Source organism: Lacerta agilis, chromosome 7 (genome assembly GCF_009819535.1).
Source record: "Lacerta agilis isolate rLacAgi1 chromosome 7, rLacAgi1.pri, whole genome shotgun sequence".
Taxonomy (NCBI): domain Eukaryota; kingdom Metazoa; phylum Chordata; class Lepidosauria; order Squamata; family Lacertidae; genus Lacerta; species Lacerta agilis.
In genome coordinates, this window is record NC_046318.1 from 33,366,049 (window position 1) to 33,388,244 (window position 22,196).

General features: G+C 39.2%; 1 protein-coding gene across 2 annotated transcripts in view; it reads right to left on the bottom strand.

Annotated features, from left to right (window-relative positions):
• Positions 1-22,196, bottom strand: part of ZNF407 (zinc finger protein 407) — a 333,562-nt gene that overhangs the window by 128,742 nt on the left and 182,624 nt on the right. For both annotated transcript variants that reach the window (XM_033154794.1, XM_033154795.1), the window contains exons 5-6: positions 8,182-8,348; positions 3,120-3,203 (exon numbers count right to left, since the gene is read on the bottom strand). In XM_033154794.1, the coding sequence (XP_033010685.1) occupies positions 3,120-3,203; positions 8,182-8,348 (251 nt within the window). The remainder of the gene's footprint in view (positions 1-3,119; positions 3,204-8,181; positions 8,349-22,196) is intronic.

Below are 22,196 nucleotides of genomic sequence, written 5' to 3' on the forward strand. Positions count from 1 at the left end.
ACTTTTATTCAAATTATGCTGATTATGTATTGACAAGCTATGCAAATTAGCCACGGTGCTCCAATTCCTACTTTCCAGTTCCCTATCATATACAGAACTATGTAGAAACAGGCATTCCATATAGAAAAAACAGCTGAGTCATGGAGTATTTGTGTGTTAAGGAAAATTGGGTGGTAGGGTTAAGATTATAAACTGTAATGGTTTGCATTTTAATCAGTATCTTAAAGCAACCCTATGAATGCTTAAAGCAACCCTATGAAAGAGGGTGACTTACTTACATATAGCATAATAAGCTATGTGTCTGGACAAATATCTGAATCTCACTCACCTTTCACACATTCAAACGCAACCCTCTGTCTCTGCATACACTGACGCTACATTACCGTGTTTCCCTGAAAATAAGACACTGTCTTATATTTATTTTTCGCAAGAAGACACACTATGGTTTAATTTCAGGGGATATCTTATTTTTATTACATCAGTATGGTAACATGAGTTTGGCCAAACTGCGAGAGGCAGTGAAGGATAGGCGTGCCTGGCGTGCTCTGGTCCATGGGGTCACGAAGAGTCGGACACGACTGAACAACAACAACAACAACAACAACAACAACAACAACATGGTACAGCAATCTACATTTATTCAAATATAGTTAAGTCTTCTTCTTCTGGAACATCGTCATATACTCAACAGAATAACTTTCTTTTTGCACTCATCTTGTCTGGGGGTTGTTTCTGGTTGGTTATGGGGGAGAGAGACCCACAGTGTTGAGTAAAACGGCAGCCACAGCATTACTTCTTCCACCTGAGGACACACAATATCTAAAACAAGAGCGTCCTGCTCCTCACTTCACTGAGGAGACTTTTACTTTCACTTTCTACTGGTATGTCTCCCTCTATACCTCAGCTTGCAGCACACACAGAACGACCGGGACCTGAGTGGGAGCCGACCTTGTTGATAGGGCTGCCCGCACCTCTCCTGTCACCTCCGAGCCTCCTTCCCACTGGAGGGGCCGCCGTCCAGCTGCTGCCCGTCTACTTAACCGCTCCGCGTCGGTACACTGCATAGCCACGCCTATCCAGGGCCGTCTTAAGGGCGCTGCCGGTGGGGCTGGAGCTGTTGCCGGGAGGCGCCGCGTCCAGCCTCGCCTCTTCCTTGTTGCCCTCCAGAACTGCATCTATCACTATGTCTTATTTTCGGGGTATGGCTTATATTGCGCAAATGCTTAGAAATCCTGCTACGGCTTATTTTATGGGTATGTCTTATTTTTGGGAAAACACGGTATATAATGTAACAAAATACTGCGCTGGACTCTTAATAAGCTGTGGGTACAACTTGTAAGAGCTACAGAAGCCCTCCACCTGGGCAGCATGAGAGTGGTTGGTATGTAGGGCTCTAGAAGATTAAACATGCTTTCTGCTTTGTCAGGATTAGCTTTTTGCTCAGGAGTCACTGAGCTCCATGTACTCATTCTGCAAAGTAAATCTGATGCATACAAGTGGAACTGAGCATTGTATTGTAACAGGACACTGGGATCTTCAGTGTCAACAAACAAGATACCCACAATGCTTTCACATTGACCTAATATAATAATAATAATAATAATAATAATAATAATAATAATAATAATAATATTTATTATTTGTACCCTGCCCATCTGGCTGCATTTCCCCAGCCACTCTGGGCGGCTTCCAACACAAATCAGATACAAAAATATTACACATTAAAAACTTCCCTGAAAAGGGCTGCCTTCAGGTGTTTTCTGAATGTCAGATAGTTATTTATCTCCTTGACCTGTGATGGAAGGGCGTTCCACAGGGCGGGCGCCACTACCGAGAAGGCCCTCTGCCTGGTTCCCTGTAGCTTTGCTTCTCGCAGTGAGGGAACCGCCAGAAGGCCCTCGGCACTGGATCTCAGTGTCCGGGCTGAATGATGGGGGTGGAGAATGATATATCAGATATTCTCCAATACATTGTGAGATAATATCGTAAGGTGATTATCATAACAGATTTAAAACTAACATGTGAGTTTAATACATTTAGTTTAATGCATATAGCACTGTCCTTATTTAATTTGTACGCAGAATTTCCCTCTGTAAATTGCAACTGCAGTTTCCGAGACTGCATGTCTGCAAGACCACAACAGGCTTTGACCATGTGTTTGCGGCAAATGCTACATAACGTTCAATTCCTCAAGATAATCTTCAACTCTCCAAATATGTTGGTTGACTAACCTCAGATCCTAGCTGCATATAGTTCCAAAGAAAGGATATAACTGGGCACTAATTAAAATGCATTTAAAATGTTGGTTAATAACAGCCAGCATCCTGAATCGAGAATGGGTCATACTATTAAAGAAAAACAGCTGCATTTAACATCTATGAACAACAACTACAGTCTTTTTGAGGAAAACATAATAGACTAATCATACAAATTGTACTACTGAGAATGAACCATTTAATCTGAATATATTCCCACTTTCATTTTCAAAAATGTAACATAGGCTAGAATCCTATGCAAACTTGGGAGTAAGTCTAATTGAACTCAGTGGAGCTTACTTCTGAGAAGAAATGAACAGACCTTCACAGTTAATTTTACCAACATTAATAATTAGTTTGGAGCATGAAGTGTTTGGGGAGTGGAAACCTATATCCAAAGCGTCATGCATCAACAGTAAACAGAAAATGGCAACGTTACAAAAAAAATTGGCCATATTTTAGTTGCTCGTGGGGTGGGGTGGGTAGGGAAACAAAATCTTGCTCCTTTAATTTTCACACAGGAATTCTTAAGCATATTCTTATACAACCTTCATGCAGTCTGCAGTCTAGCTGGGCCTCTAAAATAAACCTTGTGTACTTAATTTTCAGAGACACCTGCTATTCAAAATCATCATTTTAAAAAGAAAAAAAAGCATTAGGTTCATAAATAAAAGCATTTGACATAGACCCTAGGCATACCAATTTGTAGAGGCAAACAAACAAACAAACAAACAAGCAAGCAATCAGCAAATAGTTATACTCTCTGGACTGCTATGTGCTATATGATTCTCTTTATTCCCCAGCCTGGATGACAGTCCTTTGCCGCAGAGAAAATACAAAAGGGTAGAAGACAGCTTTACTGACCTGTGTGCTGCCTCCGATGCTTGGTGAGGGCATGACGTGTCCCGCCAGCAAAGCCACAAAGGTCACATAGGAATGACTTCTCGCCTGTTGCAACAATAAACAGATGAGGGACTGTGGAGGTCACAGATCATTAAAACATATCTATCAAGGCTTTCAGGGTTACTAATTCCTCCAATCAAATGTTTCCATGTAAATATGTCAAATGGGAATGAAATTACCACTGCGGTTTATTGACTGTGATAAAATCTGAAAAGCACCACTGAACATAATTACATACTTGTCAGACCCATAAAAATTAGCTTTATTATCAATGGAATGGTTTTGTACAACTTCATTTCTGTTAGATGTCTTCCAGATGGGGCTGCTTTATGCACTTGAACAGTTTTTATGCATATCCTGATTTTTTACAATTCCCATACATCTGGCCTTTCTGTGCTGAGGAAAGACTGCCTAGAAAAGTTAATATACAGTATATATATGGTTCTGCTTAAATAAAAATATATTGGATTTACCCACAAAATAAAGATGTTGAGCAAATTTTAACTGACTTGATCACAGTGCTCCTCAAGAATCCCCCAGTAAATTATGGAAATTATTTTCCAGAAAAGAAAATAGGCAACAATTTAAAAAGCTCTGTTATTCTGTACCAATAGGAGCTCAATGCTGTTTATGTTTCTAAAACTTTCATAATGAAGAAAAACAAGTCTGGGAATTACTTCAGAAATTGAAGTAGTACTTGCATTGTTCATATTTAACGACATGTCTTTATTCTAAGCCTCTGAACCCATTAAAATATAGATTTGGCAGGGTTGGTAATTGTTAAAAGTGTATAAATGTACACTTATAAAGTATTTTTATTCCAGATAAAAATTTGCCTTCTGCAGTTTATAAATGCAGTATATCATTTCACAATAGCATTTTTAGTCAGTAAAGCCCAGGCATGTGAAGCAGATTCATCCCACAAGACCAACCAAGAAGGGTATTACAGAATAATAATACTAACCTTGGAGAGAGCCAGAGAAATCATAACACAGCTTTAACACACAAATGAGTCATTTGGCTCATTTGGAGACAAAACTGTACCCTCCCACCCTGGTACCAATGGAAGGGAATTAAAGAATCTGGGAAACTATTTGAAATAAATGGCAACATCCCTTTTATACTTCCAACTCACAAGGAAGTGGAATTACAATATATGTACCGTAATTCCATATAAGTTTAGAGGCCTGTTTTCCCGTCACTATTAGTTTTACATTTGTCTTCCTGTTCCTTATGAGTGTCTGCCTTCTGTGCAACAGCTTTAATTTTCTGACTCCCTGCCAGCAATCTTCATTAGCCGATGTAAACCTTGAAGAGGTATGGAATAATGCAGCTAGGACTAGACTTACATACCCTGGCAGCTAAGAAATAGTATTATGCTGCCACCACAACATTAACCTTCCTGTCCCCAGGCCTGGCAAACACTACCCTCTCACTCTACCTAGCTCTAATCATTGCCTTGGGAGACACTGGAAGAATGTGTATTTGGGGGTGAAGTTAAAATGTTGGAAAGTTACAGCACCTGCTGTGGCTGTAGACACTAATAAGGAGGAGGCACGCTTTGTTGCAGCTGGAACAGATGAAGGTATCTGGTTGTGTTGATGCAGGTTTACCATCAGTTGGGCAAAAGTGACACATATCACATAGAAACATTGACCTTCCATATGTTATTAGATTCCAATTCCCATCAGCCCGAGTCAGCATGGCCAATGGTTAGGAATAATGAGTGCTTTAGTCCAGTAAAATCTGTAGCTTCTAGTTCCCCCGCCCCATCTAACTAGCCGAAACTGCTGTTATGCTAAAGAAACAACAACAAAAGATTGACAATGCAGTGAACTTGAAGAGGCAAGCTATACATCTATGTGAAACTATCTGGCTATGGAAAGGTTCCAAACAGTTCAAATGAATATTCGGTAACATATACACCCACATGATATGATTTGTCTGAGAAAAGGACACCTTATAAGTGATTTTGTATGGCTCAGTAAAACTTGTGTGTTATGGAGCAACATAACAACACAGTCATTAGCAATAGAAAAATAAGTATTCTTGCTGTAAATCTAGAAGCAACCCATAGCAACCAGGTATTTAGGGCAATTTTCCTTGTCAATACACACTGGCCTTAATCCAAACACTCTTGTGCCATATCACATTCAGGCAGATGCTATCAGCTATCATGTACTGTATGGCATTTTACCTTTCAGGGGAGACCTGAATTAAAGCCTGCAGGTTTTTATGCTTATGAAGGACACAAACAGCATTTTATACCATGCTGTCAAGTATATATGAACTACTTGGTACCAACTATGCAAGAACACTACATGCTTACTATGTAAAATTGGACTTATTATAGTACCCACTGAATTCTTTATATACCACCAAATTCTGTATTCCCACAGTAGTCATTGGGAATTATCTTTATTGAATAATGGAGAATGACTTTTTAAAACTACATAAATCTGGTAAAACATACTGCCTTTATTTAGGACTGTCTTCTAGGCATACAAGAACAGAAGTAACTTTGGGGATGGGACATATTTTAATGTTGCAGTGAGTTTATCACATCCTATATCCTTCACACTTCAGTTTTCCATGTATTTTATTATGTTTTTGTTTTGTTTGAGTGCAGACATGTAGATTGGCTGAACAATTATTAGGTGCAATCCCACACATAGTTAGGTATGCTGGAAGACATATAACTGTGAACATGATTTCGGTATTTCAGTCTTACATTAAACAATTTTACAATTCATTCTTCATCCAGAAGTTACAACCTTTAAACTTTGAGAAGGATCTAAGGGGCAATATATCACTTCGGGTACAGAGGGCTGATCTAACATGCCATGTTTATATGATAACAGGAATGTAATAGAAAATGGGTCTTTTCTTAACAACTTGAATTAGTTTCAAGTGTGCCATTTTGCATTCAAATGTAGAAAGACACGGAAACCAATCCTTTATTTTCTATTAGAAAACAGCCACTGTCCCCTATCTCTCATTATGGTGCAGACTACAAGACCTAACAACAAAAATCCATATTATTGATCTAACCAAGTCTCCACAATTATTCTTTAGAAGGAAACGCCGACGATAAATTACATCTGCACTGGCTTTTCATCTGCTGTTCGATATAAGTGATCTCTCAGGGCAGGCTGGAGACCTTAAATCGTCAACACCCTTGTCAAAGAAGCTAAGGAGGCCTGGGTTTCCTACAAACTGCCTTGGAAGAACTTTTAACCTATAATTTCTAGCAACAACTCATTTCATTTTCACAAAACTGGGGGGAGGATCTTTTCAGGAATATTTTTTTAAAAATTTTTTAATGGAACACTGTTTCATCTTTCTAAGAAATGCCTACAGAATTTTGATTTCCAGATCGTTTTTTTACATTTTTACAAGGATCGTCTCTTACATTTTTAACCAAGACTTAGGTACATATACTCTGTTTTGCTAAGGAGCTAAAAAGTAATCTCACTTTGTGGCAGTTTTAATTCACATTCCATGATGTTACAATCTATGCTACAGTTTAATATTATTCTTAAAGAAGCAGGCTGCATGTAAATAGTTTTTGTAACAATGTTATTTGTAGTTAACTGTTTATTAAAAGCTTTCTAGTCCTTCACAGCAATCTTTGTTCTTATAAGCTTAACTGGCATCAACATTTAACTCAAAAAGTACAGATATTAACACTGTTTTCCTCCAGCTGTAGTAAGCTTTTCACTGTGTGTTAAATAAAACTGGTGTTTTATGCAGTGTAAATTTATACTGTGGCCAATGCACCTTCAAAATTATTGCTGTTCCTCAGTACTGCTGGAAGCTGCTTGGTATCAAATATTAGATAATACTTCAGTTAGGCTTGGTTCACATGGATATTTGTAGCCATTTCCTCCTCCCTGTAAAATTTCCACAACTTGCTTTCTTGCTTATTTATTTAATCAGTCAGTCAATTAATAAATTTATCCTGCCTTTCCTCCGCAGGCCAAAAGTTATCCTATGAATAAATGAATTATATGAACCAATAGTACGGGGATATGCTTTCCAGCAATTTCTGCCATTACTATAGCTTCAAAACCTACACTTGTTTACATGGTGCCCTCTTTCTAAGATCTCACACACATCTATGCCTAAGCATGATTCCACTGAGAAAAATCAGTAGGAAACTTGATTTTTTGAGTCAACATAGTCAGGTGATGTGAAACTTTTCACTTCCAGGAGCTTGAATCTGTTTCCTTTTTTTTCATATTGCCTTCAGTAAATCTGAAATATTGATTAATTCCAACCACATTATCAGTTATGATATTTTGATTGCATTAAAAACATATGCAGGAAGCTTCCTTCATTAAGGAACTAACATGAAAGCAAATTTGAAGAATGTTAAAGATGATTTCTGAGGGAAATCAAGGGTAAGCAAAAAAAAAGAGTTCATAAAAAAATTAATCTCACACAAACCCTTCTCTTTAGCCACTTAGTGCACTTTAGGCCTTACAAATCTGGCACATAGAATTACAGAATCAAAGTGTTGGAAGGGACCACAAGGATCATCTAGTCCAACCCCCTGCAATGATCCTGTGACAAAAATGAGCACAAAACACTTCCTGGAGCAGCTGAAGTTCAGTAAACTGTGGGTTGTTGCTGTTTTCTACATAGATCATTTTCACATCAAATGACAAATTTAGAAGTTCTCATAAGATAAAAAGCAACAGGTGGACCTCTGAAGCCACACACAACCATGGTCTTTTTGTTTGCTTAACTACATTTTGTGCGTAAGCTCACAATTGTTCAACGTGGCTTATAATAAATGTACCAAAACAATTTAAATGTTAGCATCACAGGTGATGCTAATATCTATCACCACAGAACAGAAAACTGGTGTTGCAAACAGAAGGATTTGTTTCAGAGTTAGAGCCTTTCTTAAATGCAGCTATTTTACTTGCTAGGCACAAAATCTAATGCAACAAGCCCTCTCCCATCACCCCTTCATTTCCTTGTGCCCGCATCAGGTTAAGAAAAGCATGAGCCAAACCTGTGTGAGTCCTATAGTGGTCTTTCATGGCTGATACTGTGAGGAAGGAATAATGGCATGTAGGCCATGAGCACTTGTATGGCTTTTCTCCTGTGTGGAGTTTCATATGATTGTTCAATGCCCACTTCTCTGTAAAACTTCTGTCACATAAGGGACATGTAAATTTCCTGTGTAAAAATGGGGGGGGGGAGAGAAGAAAGAGAAAACCAGGTGTTAACTTTATACAAACACGCACACAAACCCCAAAACTGACAAAAGAAGCATGTTTTTTAACTCAAAGTGTGGTAAACGCAGAGACTTTCATGAAGAGAATTGCAGACCTGGTCTGTCATGTCTGTATAACCAGGCATTGATTTTTCTGTCGAGACCTGGCACTTCAGCCATTTATTCTCTGCTTTGCGGTTGGGCCCAACGGGTTTGAAAAATTCTGTTACAGTCCAGTCACCCCTGAGGCAAATGTGAGAATAGATTTCACCTGTACAGGCCTACACCACTTATCCAGGGCATGGGCTGTCAGAGCAAAGGCTAAATGAAAAGCTATCCATACTAAACTACTCAGACAATCACACCGCTCTGTGCCATGCTGCTGCTACTGCAGTGTGGAGGTGAAATACTACTTGTAATAACACTGCTACCGTAGTAAACAACAACAACAACAACAACACTAAAAAACTTTTAAAAAACAGAAAAATGTGTTAAGAGGACAGGGGGTGGAGGGAACAAAAAAAACCTATCTTCAAAAGATTTATCGTTCAATGAAAACATTTTTGCACTGCTTAACTTGGGGTACTTATTATTTTTTTCCAACATTTCCAAATACTTCAGGATGAGAACAGAAATTGTGCGCCGGCGGCGCAGCAGCAGCACGAGGCCCCATTAGCTGTAGTAGTACCTCAGGTTAAGAACAGTGTCAGGCTAAGAATGGACCTCTGGAACGAATTAAGTTCTTAACCAGAGGTACCACTGCATTAGAGAGCGCCAATTTGGTGCAGTTATTAAGAGTTCTGGAACAGGATCTGGGAGACCAGGTTTCAAAGCCCCAGTTAACCATGAAGCTCACTGGGTGACCTTGGGTCAACCACTGTCTTTTACTGTTACCTACTGTAACATGGCAGCTCCTGACAACTTATTTATGGGGTTCATTTACAGAACTAGAAGGTTGGCAAGGCTAGAACATCATACTGTAAAAATCACCCTTTCTTTTATTTTATTTTCTTATTCTGCTTAGTGGCATAAGCTTAAAATTCAAAAGGCTTGACTGTAAGGCTGCAATAAAGAAACATCAGAAAACAAGTGTCTGGAAGACACCCCTTGACCACAACCACACTACACTGTTTAAGAGGGTTTACTCCCTCCTACCATATACAGATGCCACCATAGGTTAGGGCATAGTGTACATTGGAACAGGCAGAATCTTGAACTCTATTTTCATACTAAGGATCACATTTCTTCTGGGCAACTTTCCAGGGGCCACATCCCAATATTGGGTGGGGCGATAGGCTAAAGTGGGTGGAGCAGCAAACAAAAAAATTAACTTTTACAGTAGACCAGTTTTACATACAGACATCATTATCTATCTTCCATCCAAGCCAGTGAAGTAGGGTTGGTGAGGGGGTGTAACTCTGGAAGAGTTCTGAAGACCAGATACGGTATTCCACATCCCTAGTATAGGTAGTGTAACAGAACATCAGTGCTACTTCTTAAGGTCTTGTCTGAATCTAATCTAATATGGATCCAACAATGAACAGAAACCTGAACCCAGGTTATAATCACTCTGTAGAAAGCACGGCACAGGCTATCCAGGTTATGAACTCACAGGTTCAAATGATTAAGACTGTCTACAAAAAAGACAACTCAGGTTTTGTGGACTTCAATGATGCTATTAAATGAAAACACATAAAATCATCCTATTCTGTTCAGAAATAAAGTATTTCATTTCATATAGTCAGAAGAACAAAGCTGTATTTAGTTTGTAGGTGGCTGTTGCTGTTTTACAAAAATATCTACAGAGGTTTGGTACAGCTCTCCAGTTTGTTTTACAAGCATTAACAAACAATTCACATCATTTGCATAATGCAATCTGCCTCTCTCTCTCTCTCTCTCTCTCTCTCTATATATATATATATATATATATTACAATTACACTTACATTAAACAATTGCTAAATTTCCCAATAAAACCATTTTCATACACAAGGAATGGAGGAAGATAAAAGGATCAAGAATGATGTGTATATGTGTGTGCAGATGTGCTTGTGCGTGCACACATACTGAATTGAAAACAGACTTTCAAATTACTATATCACTTGATCATTGCTTGGTGGCACTAGAAAATGACAAATATAGCTAAATACTTCCAAATGCACCGTAAAAAAATATCATGTCCGTATATCTCTATGACAGGTCTTCATGCATTTCACATTTCAAAAGCATGGCAGGGATCTTATTTCTAAGATAAATTCCCCTATCTACTTATTTCCTTGTGTATTTATTGTGGATCTAACCTTCTACTACAAGAAATAAATAAGCAGGTTAAGTAGATGCTATCTTTTAACAAATAGTTTCTCTAGTCTGTATTACAACTTTATGAATGACAAAATAAATCCCTCATTTTTAAATCTTCCAAGATGCACATTTAACAGCATTTCACCTATTGAACCCCAATGAATACTCTATTATTCACATACAATAAAAATGTTCAAGTAAGGTTGAGCGACTGTCTTAAAAATGACAAAAACAGCAAATACAGACTAAATAGTGAAATATCACGGTGCTGAAGTAAATCTGAATACAAGACAAGTCTAATCTAATAATCAGAAGGAATCAAAATGGAACTGCAGTCAGATATAATTTCTTTCTTATTTTTTGTATTCTGCTCTCCTTCCAAATATCTCAGAGCAACTTTTCTTTATTTTTTGTGAGGTAGACTAAGCTGAGCTGATTTGCCCACAGCCCACCAAGGGTCATATTAGCCAACAGAACAATCCATAACCCTGATCCACTGTGTTAGAAGGGGTTTGGACAGAGCAAATTTGTTCCTCCAACCAGCCCTGCCTGACCAGCTTTGCCATGAGTGAGGATGCTCCACTGACCAGGAGCAAGTGGGTAAGAGATACTGGCAGTGGTATCCTCGCTTTTGGCAGCCAAAGGAAACACTCAAAATGGGGTGCTTTGTTGGGGGTGTGGGTCTGGGTCATAACAGGGTTCACCGGATCCTGAGCAAGTCCTGCTGCTGTAACGTGATACCAATGGGCCTAATTTGGGTATCTTTGCTGGGCCAAAACAAAAATGGTGAAGGGTTGTTGTTTTTTGCATGCCCACCACCTTTCACCTTGGCCAGTGTGAGCAGCAGGACTATGGCTGGGCTGCTCCACCAAGCCCTGTGGCCTGTTGTGTGTTAGGAGTGCACTTCTAAGTGCACATCTGAACCAACATTTTCTATAACTATATCCAACATCCTCATCACTGTACAGTTGTCTTTTTCCAAGGTGTAGGGATCCAAATTCCAATGCGAGGGAACAATTCCTGAATTTGCATTAGAAACAGAATTGGGGTCTAATCTCAGTGCAGCAAGTAAAACATGAAAAATGTTTAGTAATGATTGGGGGGCTCAAGATAAAGTAAACAAGCACATTTAGATCATGAGCAGTTGGAAATGTACCACCTTGCAGTTCCTATGCTTCTTCAGTACATCCTGGCACGAGATTCTCAGGTGTTATTATATAGCCATCTTTCAGGGCATGCCTACCTTTAAATTCCTATCTGATTTTTAACCATTTTGAAATTAGGAGGATATGAAATTGAGAAGATGGAAACTGACCACAGAATTATTATTTTTTAAAATATATGGGACTCAGGCCTATGGGCCAACTTGATACAACCAATAGCCATTACCTTGTAATTCTTACAGTATGCATTAAGGCATAATGGAAAGTTCATAATTTATCATCTTCCATGGTATTATAATATCATGTCAATTTAACAACGTTAATCCTGCTACAGAGCTTTTTATAATATACAATCACTTAAAATAATGTCACATCCCACTATTTAATGCACAGGGAGGTATGTTTCATTAACACACCTCTATGAATTTTTACTGGTACAAATATATAATGTAGAAAAAATGGAACATTTGTATATATAATATTAATGAGTCAAACCCCTTTGCACCAATAAAGCTTACAGTTTCATTTGAGTGCTGTTTTTACTTTACCTTATATATCGTGCAATCCCTCAAGAGTACGAGAACCTACCTAATAACACAGTCAACATTCATTGACTTGGTTAACTCCCCCACTCCCAGTTTTCATGCAAAATATCAGTAAGATCTACAGCTGCTGTCAACTGTATGTCTTGATAGTTACAGCCATCTCATTCAACCCAGCTGTACTTATCTTATTATTTTCATTTTTTGGCTATTTAATAAATTATTACTTGGCCCTTAGAAGTGTGTTGTGATATTCATTGTTAGACAAACTCAGAACAACACCCACAAACCTGCGATGTTGGAATACCAGGAGGCTTTTAGTCAGCCGAATTCAGCCTGATTCAGGATCGAAGCTCAACAACACCCTTATCTGCATGAGGTCATTTAATACCAAGTTCACAACTGTCCAGATGTTTACTTTAAAGAAATGTGTTCATAATATGTCAAGAATCAGCCCTGTGTTTCCCTTAACATTATTCAACAGAGGATCTTTGAGGTTCTTAAAAACAAAAACAAAAAATCTTGTTTTCAGGATCTGAATGATCTGTAATGCATATAGATCTGAACGATCAAATAATTTAGCTTGGGGCTATGGTCATCTCGATACCACAGACTTTTCTCCAGAGAGACATAGACTGCTTCCAGTTCCCAATATTTACTTGATCTTTTCTATCAAAAGGATTTATTTATTTAGGAATTCAGTGGTCCAGTAGCTTTATTGCATCACTACTAGTGAAACATCAAAGGCACAGGCATTCATCTATCTCATACCAAAAGGCAAACTTATTTGGTTTAAATGGTAGTCAGTTTTATTAACTAACAAGCAAGTTAGAATTTACAGAGCACTGGAGTTTATTTCTCTTTATAAACTTTATAGATATGACTTCTCAGAATCTTACTTCAAATTAAATAAGGAAGTACCTCTGTTTAGGTTTTATACAGAATCATGTTTAGTTAAATGATAATGGCAATAGTCGGCTGTTAACTAGAACCTAGAAAGTGGGAAGGTGCAGAATTAAAAACACACAACAAAACAGAATGTGAAGATTTGATTTTAGTCCTATATTATAAGGTATATTATCCTAAAACCACTATTCCATTCTTCTACCCCACCCACTCTCAACAACTGAAAGTGAATGTCAGAAGCCAGAGTCAAGGACAGGTCAGCAATGAAACACCCAGTGAGGAACCAAAACAGGACTAGTGATCATAGCATCTCTTCCCAGTAGTTCTTGTCCCCTCTTCATTTCTCTCTGTGTTCTGGGAGACCAGGTTACAGCAGAAGGGGGAAGACTCCCTGGCTTCTTCAGCAGCCTCTAGCAGCCCCTCTGTTTCTGACTCAGATTCTGGACTGCTCTCTGCCACAGTCTCTTCTTGCTCACTAAACCCTGTTACCTCTTCAACACCCAATACCTCCTCCTCCCACTCTGCTCCTTCTGACCACTCATCATCTTCATCCCACCACCAATCCACTGGCTCTGAGCCTTTTCTCCTGGGGGGTTTCCCAGGTGGTGCCCCCCATCACTCCTCTACATCCAGCCAGTCCATGACGGTCAACTACTTTCAAAACTAGTTGCTTCATGTTTGGCTGTCATGTTTCAAAATACCAGGTAAAGCATGTGGAAGGCTATACACACCCTGATTTCCCTCCTCTGAATTGCCATTCAGGTTGCCAGTTTCAGCTAATTCATTCTATAATATTGAGGGGGGAGGCAACTGTTTTTCAATATGCAAAACATCACTAAAATTACAAATGCCCCAAAAAATTACAGCACAGAGGAGCCACTCTGAATCCATCATGTCATAGCTTAGCATTCAACATATCCATACAACTATACTGTAGCTTTCTTTGGGCATTACATGGGTAGAGTAAGGCCACACATTTAGCACTGCCTTTGAGATCCAACAAATTTCCTGGACCTTTATGTAAGAAAAACATACACCTCAAAACCAACAAGCCTTTTGTATCTATGGAGGCTGCCTGCAAGATTGAGAATATTTCTCTATTGCTGGACCATAATATAAGGACTATAGTGTACAGCAACTGCCTGATGACAATGAATGTTTCTTCTAGCTGCATGCCAATTGTAAACTGCAGGAGTCATTTCAGAAATGAAGCTACCTAGATTGACTGATGGAAAGTGTAGACATGTTTAGCAATGTTAATTTATGCTTTAATAGTGCAATCCATTTATTATAATCATCATCAATGAAGAAACAAAACATACTCCCCTGAAAAACAGTGATGCTTTTAATGGACTTCTTCTATAAATTGGCTTCATACAATCTGCTTAAAAATGTTGTGATTTATCCAAGCACGCAACATTTCTCATTTTAAAAAGAAACACTGAAATGACAATAAAATGTGCTGGTTATATAATGCAAGGCTGTGCTAAATGTCCGCCCATTTTTGAGGCCAAAAGAAGACTTGTCGGAGGATGAATTATTATCCCCCCATATTTAACGTTCCCATTTTTTAAAGCCTGCTCACTGCCACAGTTTCCCCTTTGAGTGCCATTATCGTTTTCAGATCTGAGCATCTTTCTCTTTTCTAGGTAAGTTTCAGCCAGTCAGCAGTGATCATGTACTGAATGTGGTGTTACACAGGTAAATCTGTTTTAGGTATGTGCTGATATCACTGGTTACAAAACCAGTTTGGAATCAGAGCAATGCTTTCTGGTTGCATGAATCTAGGGAATGAGGTCACTGTTCAATTTCAGGCCGCATGTAAAACACTTTCACTCCCTTTTGACAAAACAAAAAACAAACAAAACAAAAAACCTGACAGTGAAAGCGAGTTCTGCCACTGCCAAAAACTTTTGTAAGAAGCATCCCACTTCCAGCTTAGCTTGACTAAATTTATTTATGTATTTAAAACATTTATATCCCTGGAAACGCTACCAGAGAAGCTTACAATTAATAATGATCTTTGCTTGCAGGCTTACCATCTACATGACATAACACAAAAGCAGAAAAAAACCTTTGGAGGGAGAAGGGTGGGAGCAAACACAGACACTAATTTTTAGTTAAGAAGTTCTTGAAAGTGTTCTTGAAAGTGTTGCTTTTAGCAGGACGGGTGGGGCTGAAGCAAGCTCCCCAAAAGCTGTCCCTTCTCTGGACAATGGATGAAGCCAGCTGGTCTTTTCAGGCTGTTCTTTATGTGAGGGAAGGGGAAGTCTGCTAATGGCAGAGTCCAGAGTGTGTTGCCTTTCAGCGGTACAGTCCAAGAGCAACATTTGACTAAAACAGGCATAGGCAAACTCCAGCCCTCCAGGTCTTTGGGACTACAATTCCCATCATCCCTAGCTAACAGGACCAGTGGTTAGGGATGACGGGAATTGTGGTCCCAAACATCTGAAGGGCCGGAGTTTGCCTATGCCTGTGCTAAAATGTCGTTGAACTGCAAGGTTTTCTATAGTCAACCATAGTCCACTTCTCAAAATGCTGCCTTTTCGTCTGTCAGATATCAGTACAAAGGCATTAATAATCTTATCAAAATTGACACAGACACTAATCCCATCTTAATCAGTAGTGAGGCCAGTATTTCTGATTTTTTTTAAGACAATGCATATTGTATTTTTATAGAGTCAGTGGCACATGTCTAATGAGAAACCATCACAATGGAATTTAATTTTCTTCTTGAAAAGTTATAATTCTTTGCTTGCAAAGGAGATTAAATATAACCTGAAAATGCTAGTTGCGCTTCTTGTTCATATACTTATCTGAAGGTGTTGGCTGCTCTTTTAGCTAGAAGCAAACCTCCAGTAGATTCCTATTTATCTCCTTGCCAATCAAGAAGTGAATGACTGACAGTAACATAGCCTTATCTAGGCCTCCTGTCTGTGGTGCATTCTGCTAAGTGATGTCATCGCTCTTGCAGAAGAAAATAAGCAGATTATTACAGTGACTAGAAGCAAACTAAACATTTGGATTTTTGCATGGACAGATTTACACACTGTCTGTCAGATAAAGCACAGTTTGCCTGCTGCTTACACAACAAGAATGTGCCTGACAGCTTCTTCCCAGCTTTAGTATCTGATTACATAAATAGGCCATTCCCCACCATTCCTAAAGACTGACAGTCTGTCTTAGTTTAAAGAGCAATTTCTGACTATCAGCTTTTCTGTCTTGCACACTGTTCTGATTAACATCAGGGCACTTCCTGGAGGTCCAATCTGTTGGGCTTTCTTTCTTTTTGTGTGATATATATATATGAATATGAGGAAGAGAGATTAACTCTATAAAAAGGACAAGGAATAATATCATAATCTTTGCTCAGGTGTTTCATGTTATAAATGTGTTGGAAAACAGAGTCTTAACACAGTAGCTATCCAAAATAATTCTTGTGACATGAAAAACTGGTCAACAAGGTATTAAAACCTCTGTAGTGACTAAGCTTTCTGTAAACTACTGGGGACAACATTTTTATAATTATCAGCTTTTTCATAGAGTTTTCATTTGTACTTGAAAATGATAGTGCACGTTGCTGTGTTTTTTATGCGTGGAAGAAGGATGAAATGGGACACTATACTGATTTTCCTTGTTAATATGAAATATTATGAATGTTCATGGGACTACAACTTTTTAAAGATTAAAACTGGAGGGACATTTCAATTTAGTCTAAGAAAAAAAGAAAGCAGGCAGGCAGGCAGATAAGAAACATTTTGTGAGTAAGACAATCTACCTAGACTCTTTCCAGCAGTGGACAATCAGTTGCTCCTTTGATGCCTACAAGGAGGCAACATTTCTTCTCTGCTTCTGCCTCCCAGCAACCAGTTTTCAGAGCTATGCTGCCTTTGGACACTGTTAACCTATTATTGCCTGTCCTGCTGCGCCCTTCTGGCCCACACTGGCAGGGCAGTGTAAGAAGGATTCAACAGGCTTGCTCCCTCCCAATCAGCCTGATAGGAAGGGCACATGCCTGCCCTGCTGCGTCGTCCTCACATTGCCTTGCGTCCTGCCCCACTGGCACACCCTTGCCCTGGCCATCATGAAGAATCTCTCTGCCGCTAATCTAGCATGGTGACTTAATATTTTGAGACACATTTCAGGCCCTCTTACAGCACACTGGTATGCCCTTGCACACTATTTTGCAATAACTGGGCTAGGAGGCAAAGGCTAAGAGATGTTAATAGAGAATCATACTAGCATGCAATCCAATACATTAGTCCTTCTAAATTGTGAAAGAAACTGGTGCAATGTGTTTTCAAGGTACACAGGACTACCAGCTTCTTCATGCCTTTGCATGATCAGCAATCAGATCATGAGAACTAGAATAGTGTGGACAGTTCTGGTTGCTACACCTCCAAAACATGGTTGCAGAACTGAAATGGTATACAAAAGGGCAGTGAAATGGTTCAGGGGCTGGAGTAATTCTCCTACGGTGAAAGCTTACAATATTCAGGGCTTTTTAGTTTGGTGTGGAGAAGCAACTGGGTGAGGGGATGTTACAAGAGATGTATAAAATCATGCATCATGTGTACTAGAACCTGGGGTCATCCAAGGAAGCTGAACATTGGAAGGTAAGCAAAGACTTGGAACAGCTATGCCAAAAGGTGTACTGTGTATCTGTTGTGACACAACTGCTAGGTCACCTCACAAATTGTGTTAGGTGGACTGGTCAGGGAAATCTGTGTTTGCAGTTGTACGCATAGCAGCTACATTCATGTTTCTTCTGAACTGGGGGAAACCATGTATGTCTTAGTGGACAGATGAACCAGGAAGCTAAGCAAGAACCATACTGTTTCTAACACACACCCAGCAAAAGAGACCCAGGAAAACAGATACAACTGTCCAGTTCCACCTAGTAACTAAACTGTAACACGACACCATCCACACATACTGTATGTAGGGTATCATAAACAATTTATCTGGGACTCACTACTTGGTTCTGTGCAGGAAACAAAAAGAAGCTACTGTACTAGAAAACTGAAAAGGGCAGGCAAGCTTTATCTAACAAGTCCAATGTTCTGTCATTTTCATTACCCATAAAGCAGGGAGACAGCAAAAGTGAGTGGCTAACGTTTTTGTGCTCCACTTGGTTTTGAAAACTTTCTGATTCTGGTCTCATTACTCTAAACTAGACCACTCAGCTGAATGCTGAGGGCCCTAACACATTCCTGTAGGAACCCTAAGAACTACGGTTATTTGAGGGGTGGTGTTGGTGGTAGAGACTTCTAACAGAGAATTCTCAATACCCTGATAACTCTCACAATGCTCAAAATTCTTTTAGGGGAGGAATGGCAACTAAACTAGAATAAAATCCAGGTAAATATGTACCATAAGTATGTTCCAAGTGCGATGTCCAACCAACTTACAGTAACTGGGAAACTCCTACGGTTTTTAAGAGTTCTTGACCATTTTGTTCATGTTTAAATAATGGATAAATTTGAAATAAGTGCTTTTACACAGGTATTTTGAATGACTTCATATTTTTCAAAGAATACAGATAAACTTATTTTATTAGTCTATATAGTCACACAAACCAAATCAAACTGTCATACAATGATCTCAGATAGTATTGCTATTTTTTGTACTACTTGCTTGTTAAAATAATCTTGCTTTCCTGTATTTTACCAAAATTCAGTGAAATGAACTACACTGCATTATTAGGGCTGCCCACATTTCCCCCTCCCACAACTAAACATGGGAAGGTGCTAATGAAGTTATTTGGAAAACGTTTCCAAGCTTCAGAAAGGGTAGGGACATAAAGAGCTTCACTGGTTACAATGGTAAACAATCACAAGTCATAACCACAATATTGTTCCTAGTTATTTCAGCTATAACTTGCAAGGCTTCCGAGCCAGACAAACCAGATGAAATATGTTGCTTCAGGTCTGCTCTGATGGATCCCTCTGAAATATCCACATTATTGCTTTTATTTTATTATGTACCACGCTTCATAACTGTACACTGCAGAATACAATAAAAATGGCACTACACTGCTTTAAGTACTTATTAAATAGGTCAAAAAGTTACCATAACAAATAACTTGTTCTGTTCAGGGTCCATTAATAACATATCTTGTTGTGCCTCTAAAACAAAAGTGGGGGCCAGAAAAACACAGCAAAGCACCTTCAGTCCTGCCTTCTTTGGTTCAGTGTAAACGGAAAGTGCTGCACACACAAAATCTCATTTAAAAGCGTGCCTCTGGACTCTCACAGGAAAACCCACACTGTAAAGTGACAATATTGTTACACTGTTAACCCATAAATTGTGCAAGATAGACAGGGAATAACAGGAACAGAGACCTATACAAAGAGATGGATGCTACTGGAGATGAAATCTGAAGACAAATACACAGCAAGGGCAATTGATAGGTTTTGTACTCCGGCAGTTGCATATAGAGAGACCTAACACTTGCCAATACAGGTTCAAGAGAGGGGGAAACGTTATATCTATGCCTTATTGCCTTTTGGGAGTCAGGACAATGTAGCGTTCTCCCAGAGGGCTTTTGCGTAGGTCTGCAGCTATGACTAAGGTTGCTGCCCGTTAGTATTTTTAGAATATTTTTAATAATTTTGCCCTCGTTTTTTGTATACAATTCTGCATTGTTTTAGGGTGTCTTTATAGCCACCTTGTTGGACATGTTTGGTTGACAGGTGGATTAAACATGGAAAAACTGAAAGAAATGTATATACTGGTAAAGATAAATATATAGATAGATAGATAGATAAGAGGTTGCATTTTGCTAATTGTTTTTACTGTATTTCATTGGAATTTTATGTTTTAGTTTCCTTTGTTTCCTCAGGCACTTTAGTGTATAATGTAGGGTCTAAATATACCAATATACCAATACCAAGAATCCAGAGGCAAATTTAATTTGAAAAACGTTTTCAAATCTCATGATTTCTAACCTTTTGCAAAGTGGTAATACGGTAAGTTTTCTGCTTCTTGGACTCTTGGTCATGCTGGTTGACTGAAATGCTAATTTTAAGAGAGGGGCTTGCATTACTTCTCAGTATGGCATGGGCTGGTTCCTGAATAAAAATGACACACACAAAGATATGGCATAGTGTCATGAAAAGTGCAATACGGTAGGCTGGTATTTACTGCATTTTATGTAATGGAAAGATGCAAATTGGCTGCAGCTCTTAAGACGACCTTCAGCACCAATCAGCTGTACCTTGAACTAAATCTGAAAGGCAATATATGGAGTATTGTTATTTTTAAGTGAAAGCAGAAATTAAAATCTGAAGACATGAAGCAGGAATGTGGGTTTCAGCACTGATGGCAAAGAGGCACTGTGGAAGCAGAAAGAGCAAATTTACACAGGTTTTGAGATATAGGAGAAGGAGAGTTCATGGTCAGGAATGATGTTAAGGTTATGGACAGTAGAGATAAATGGATGGCTTGAACAAGGAGACAGAGGTGAGGGGAGCTGTGATTGAATAGGCTACTCTAGCTCAACGGAAGCACTTCAGTCTCACACGAAGTATAAAAAAAGACTCATGGCAGAAAAAGAAATAAAAGGAAGCATGTAACGGTTCTACCAAACTGGTACATCAATATAAATTAAATTTAAAACTTAAGCTGCATACAGTGGAAATCATATTACACTTGATAAATCTCTACTTAACTGAAAGGAAATGGAGCTCCTGATGACCTCTCTATTCCTGCAACCGTGCTTATTTATAAAATCAAAAGTCACTTTTGAATCATTTCAAAGTACCATTAAGGAAAGCCCAGCTAGTTAAACACATCCCCTAAGGCTGGAGACCTGGGAACACTTGTCTGGAAGTACGCTTTGCCAAAATCAGCAGAACTTACTCCTGAGTAAAACGAGCTTAAGAAAATGTGGTTTTCAGTACTGTACATTCCCTATTTCAATTCACAGCCACCCCCCAGACCCCATTATTTTGTGGAGATCACATGGATTCAGTCAATACTGAAATCTATTCTGAAGGGGAGAGGTGGTGGTTCAGAACTGCAGATCTGACTCCTCTACTGATGACGGGAGCAAACCAAATTAGGAGCTGTTTGAAAGGTGATGGGGATTATGGAATAGATCGCAGCTGCTAAAAAGTGGCCCCTACCATATAGACCATGGCCAAAAAACTAAGATCATGGCCACTGGTCCCATCATCTCCTGGCAAATAGAAGGGGAAGAAATGGAGGCAGTGAGAGATTTCACTTTCTTGGGTTCCATGATCACTGCAGATGGTGACAGCAGTCACGAAATCAGAAGACGCCTGCTTCTTGGGAGAAAAGCAATGACAAACCTAGACAGCATCTTAAAAAGCAAAGACATCACCTTGCCAACAAAGGTCCGTATAGTTAAAGCTATGGTTTTCCCAGTAGTAATGTACGGAAGTGAGAGCTGGACCATAAAGAAGGCTGATCGCCGTAGAATTGATGCTTTTGAATTATGGTGCTGGAGGAGACTCTTGAGAGTCCCGTGGACTGCAAGAAGATCAAACCTATCCATTCTCAAAGAAATCAGCCCTGATTACTCACTAGAAGGACAGATCCTGAAGTTGAGGCTCCAGTACTTTGGCCACCTCATGAGAAGAGAAGAATCCCTAGAAAAGACCCTGATGTTGGGAAAGATGGAGGGCACAAGGAGAAGGGGACGACAGAGGATGAGATGGTTGGACAGTGTTCTTGAAGCTACTAACATGAGTTTGGCCAAACTGCGAGAGGCAGTGAAGGATAGGCGTGCCTGGCGTGCTCTGGTCCATGGGGTCACGAAGAGTCGGACACGACTGAACGACTGAACAACAACACAACAACAACCATATAGATGCAAGTCTGATGGCAAACCCCCCAAAATCAGGAAAATGAAACAAATTATTTGCAAATCACAT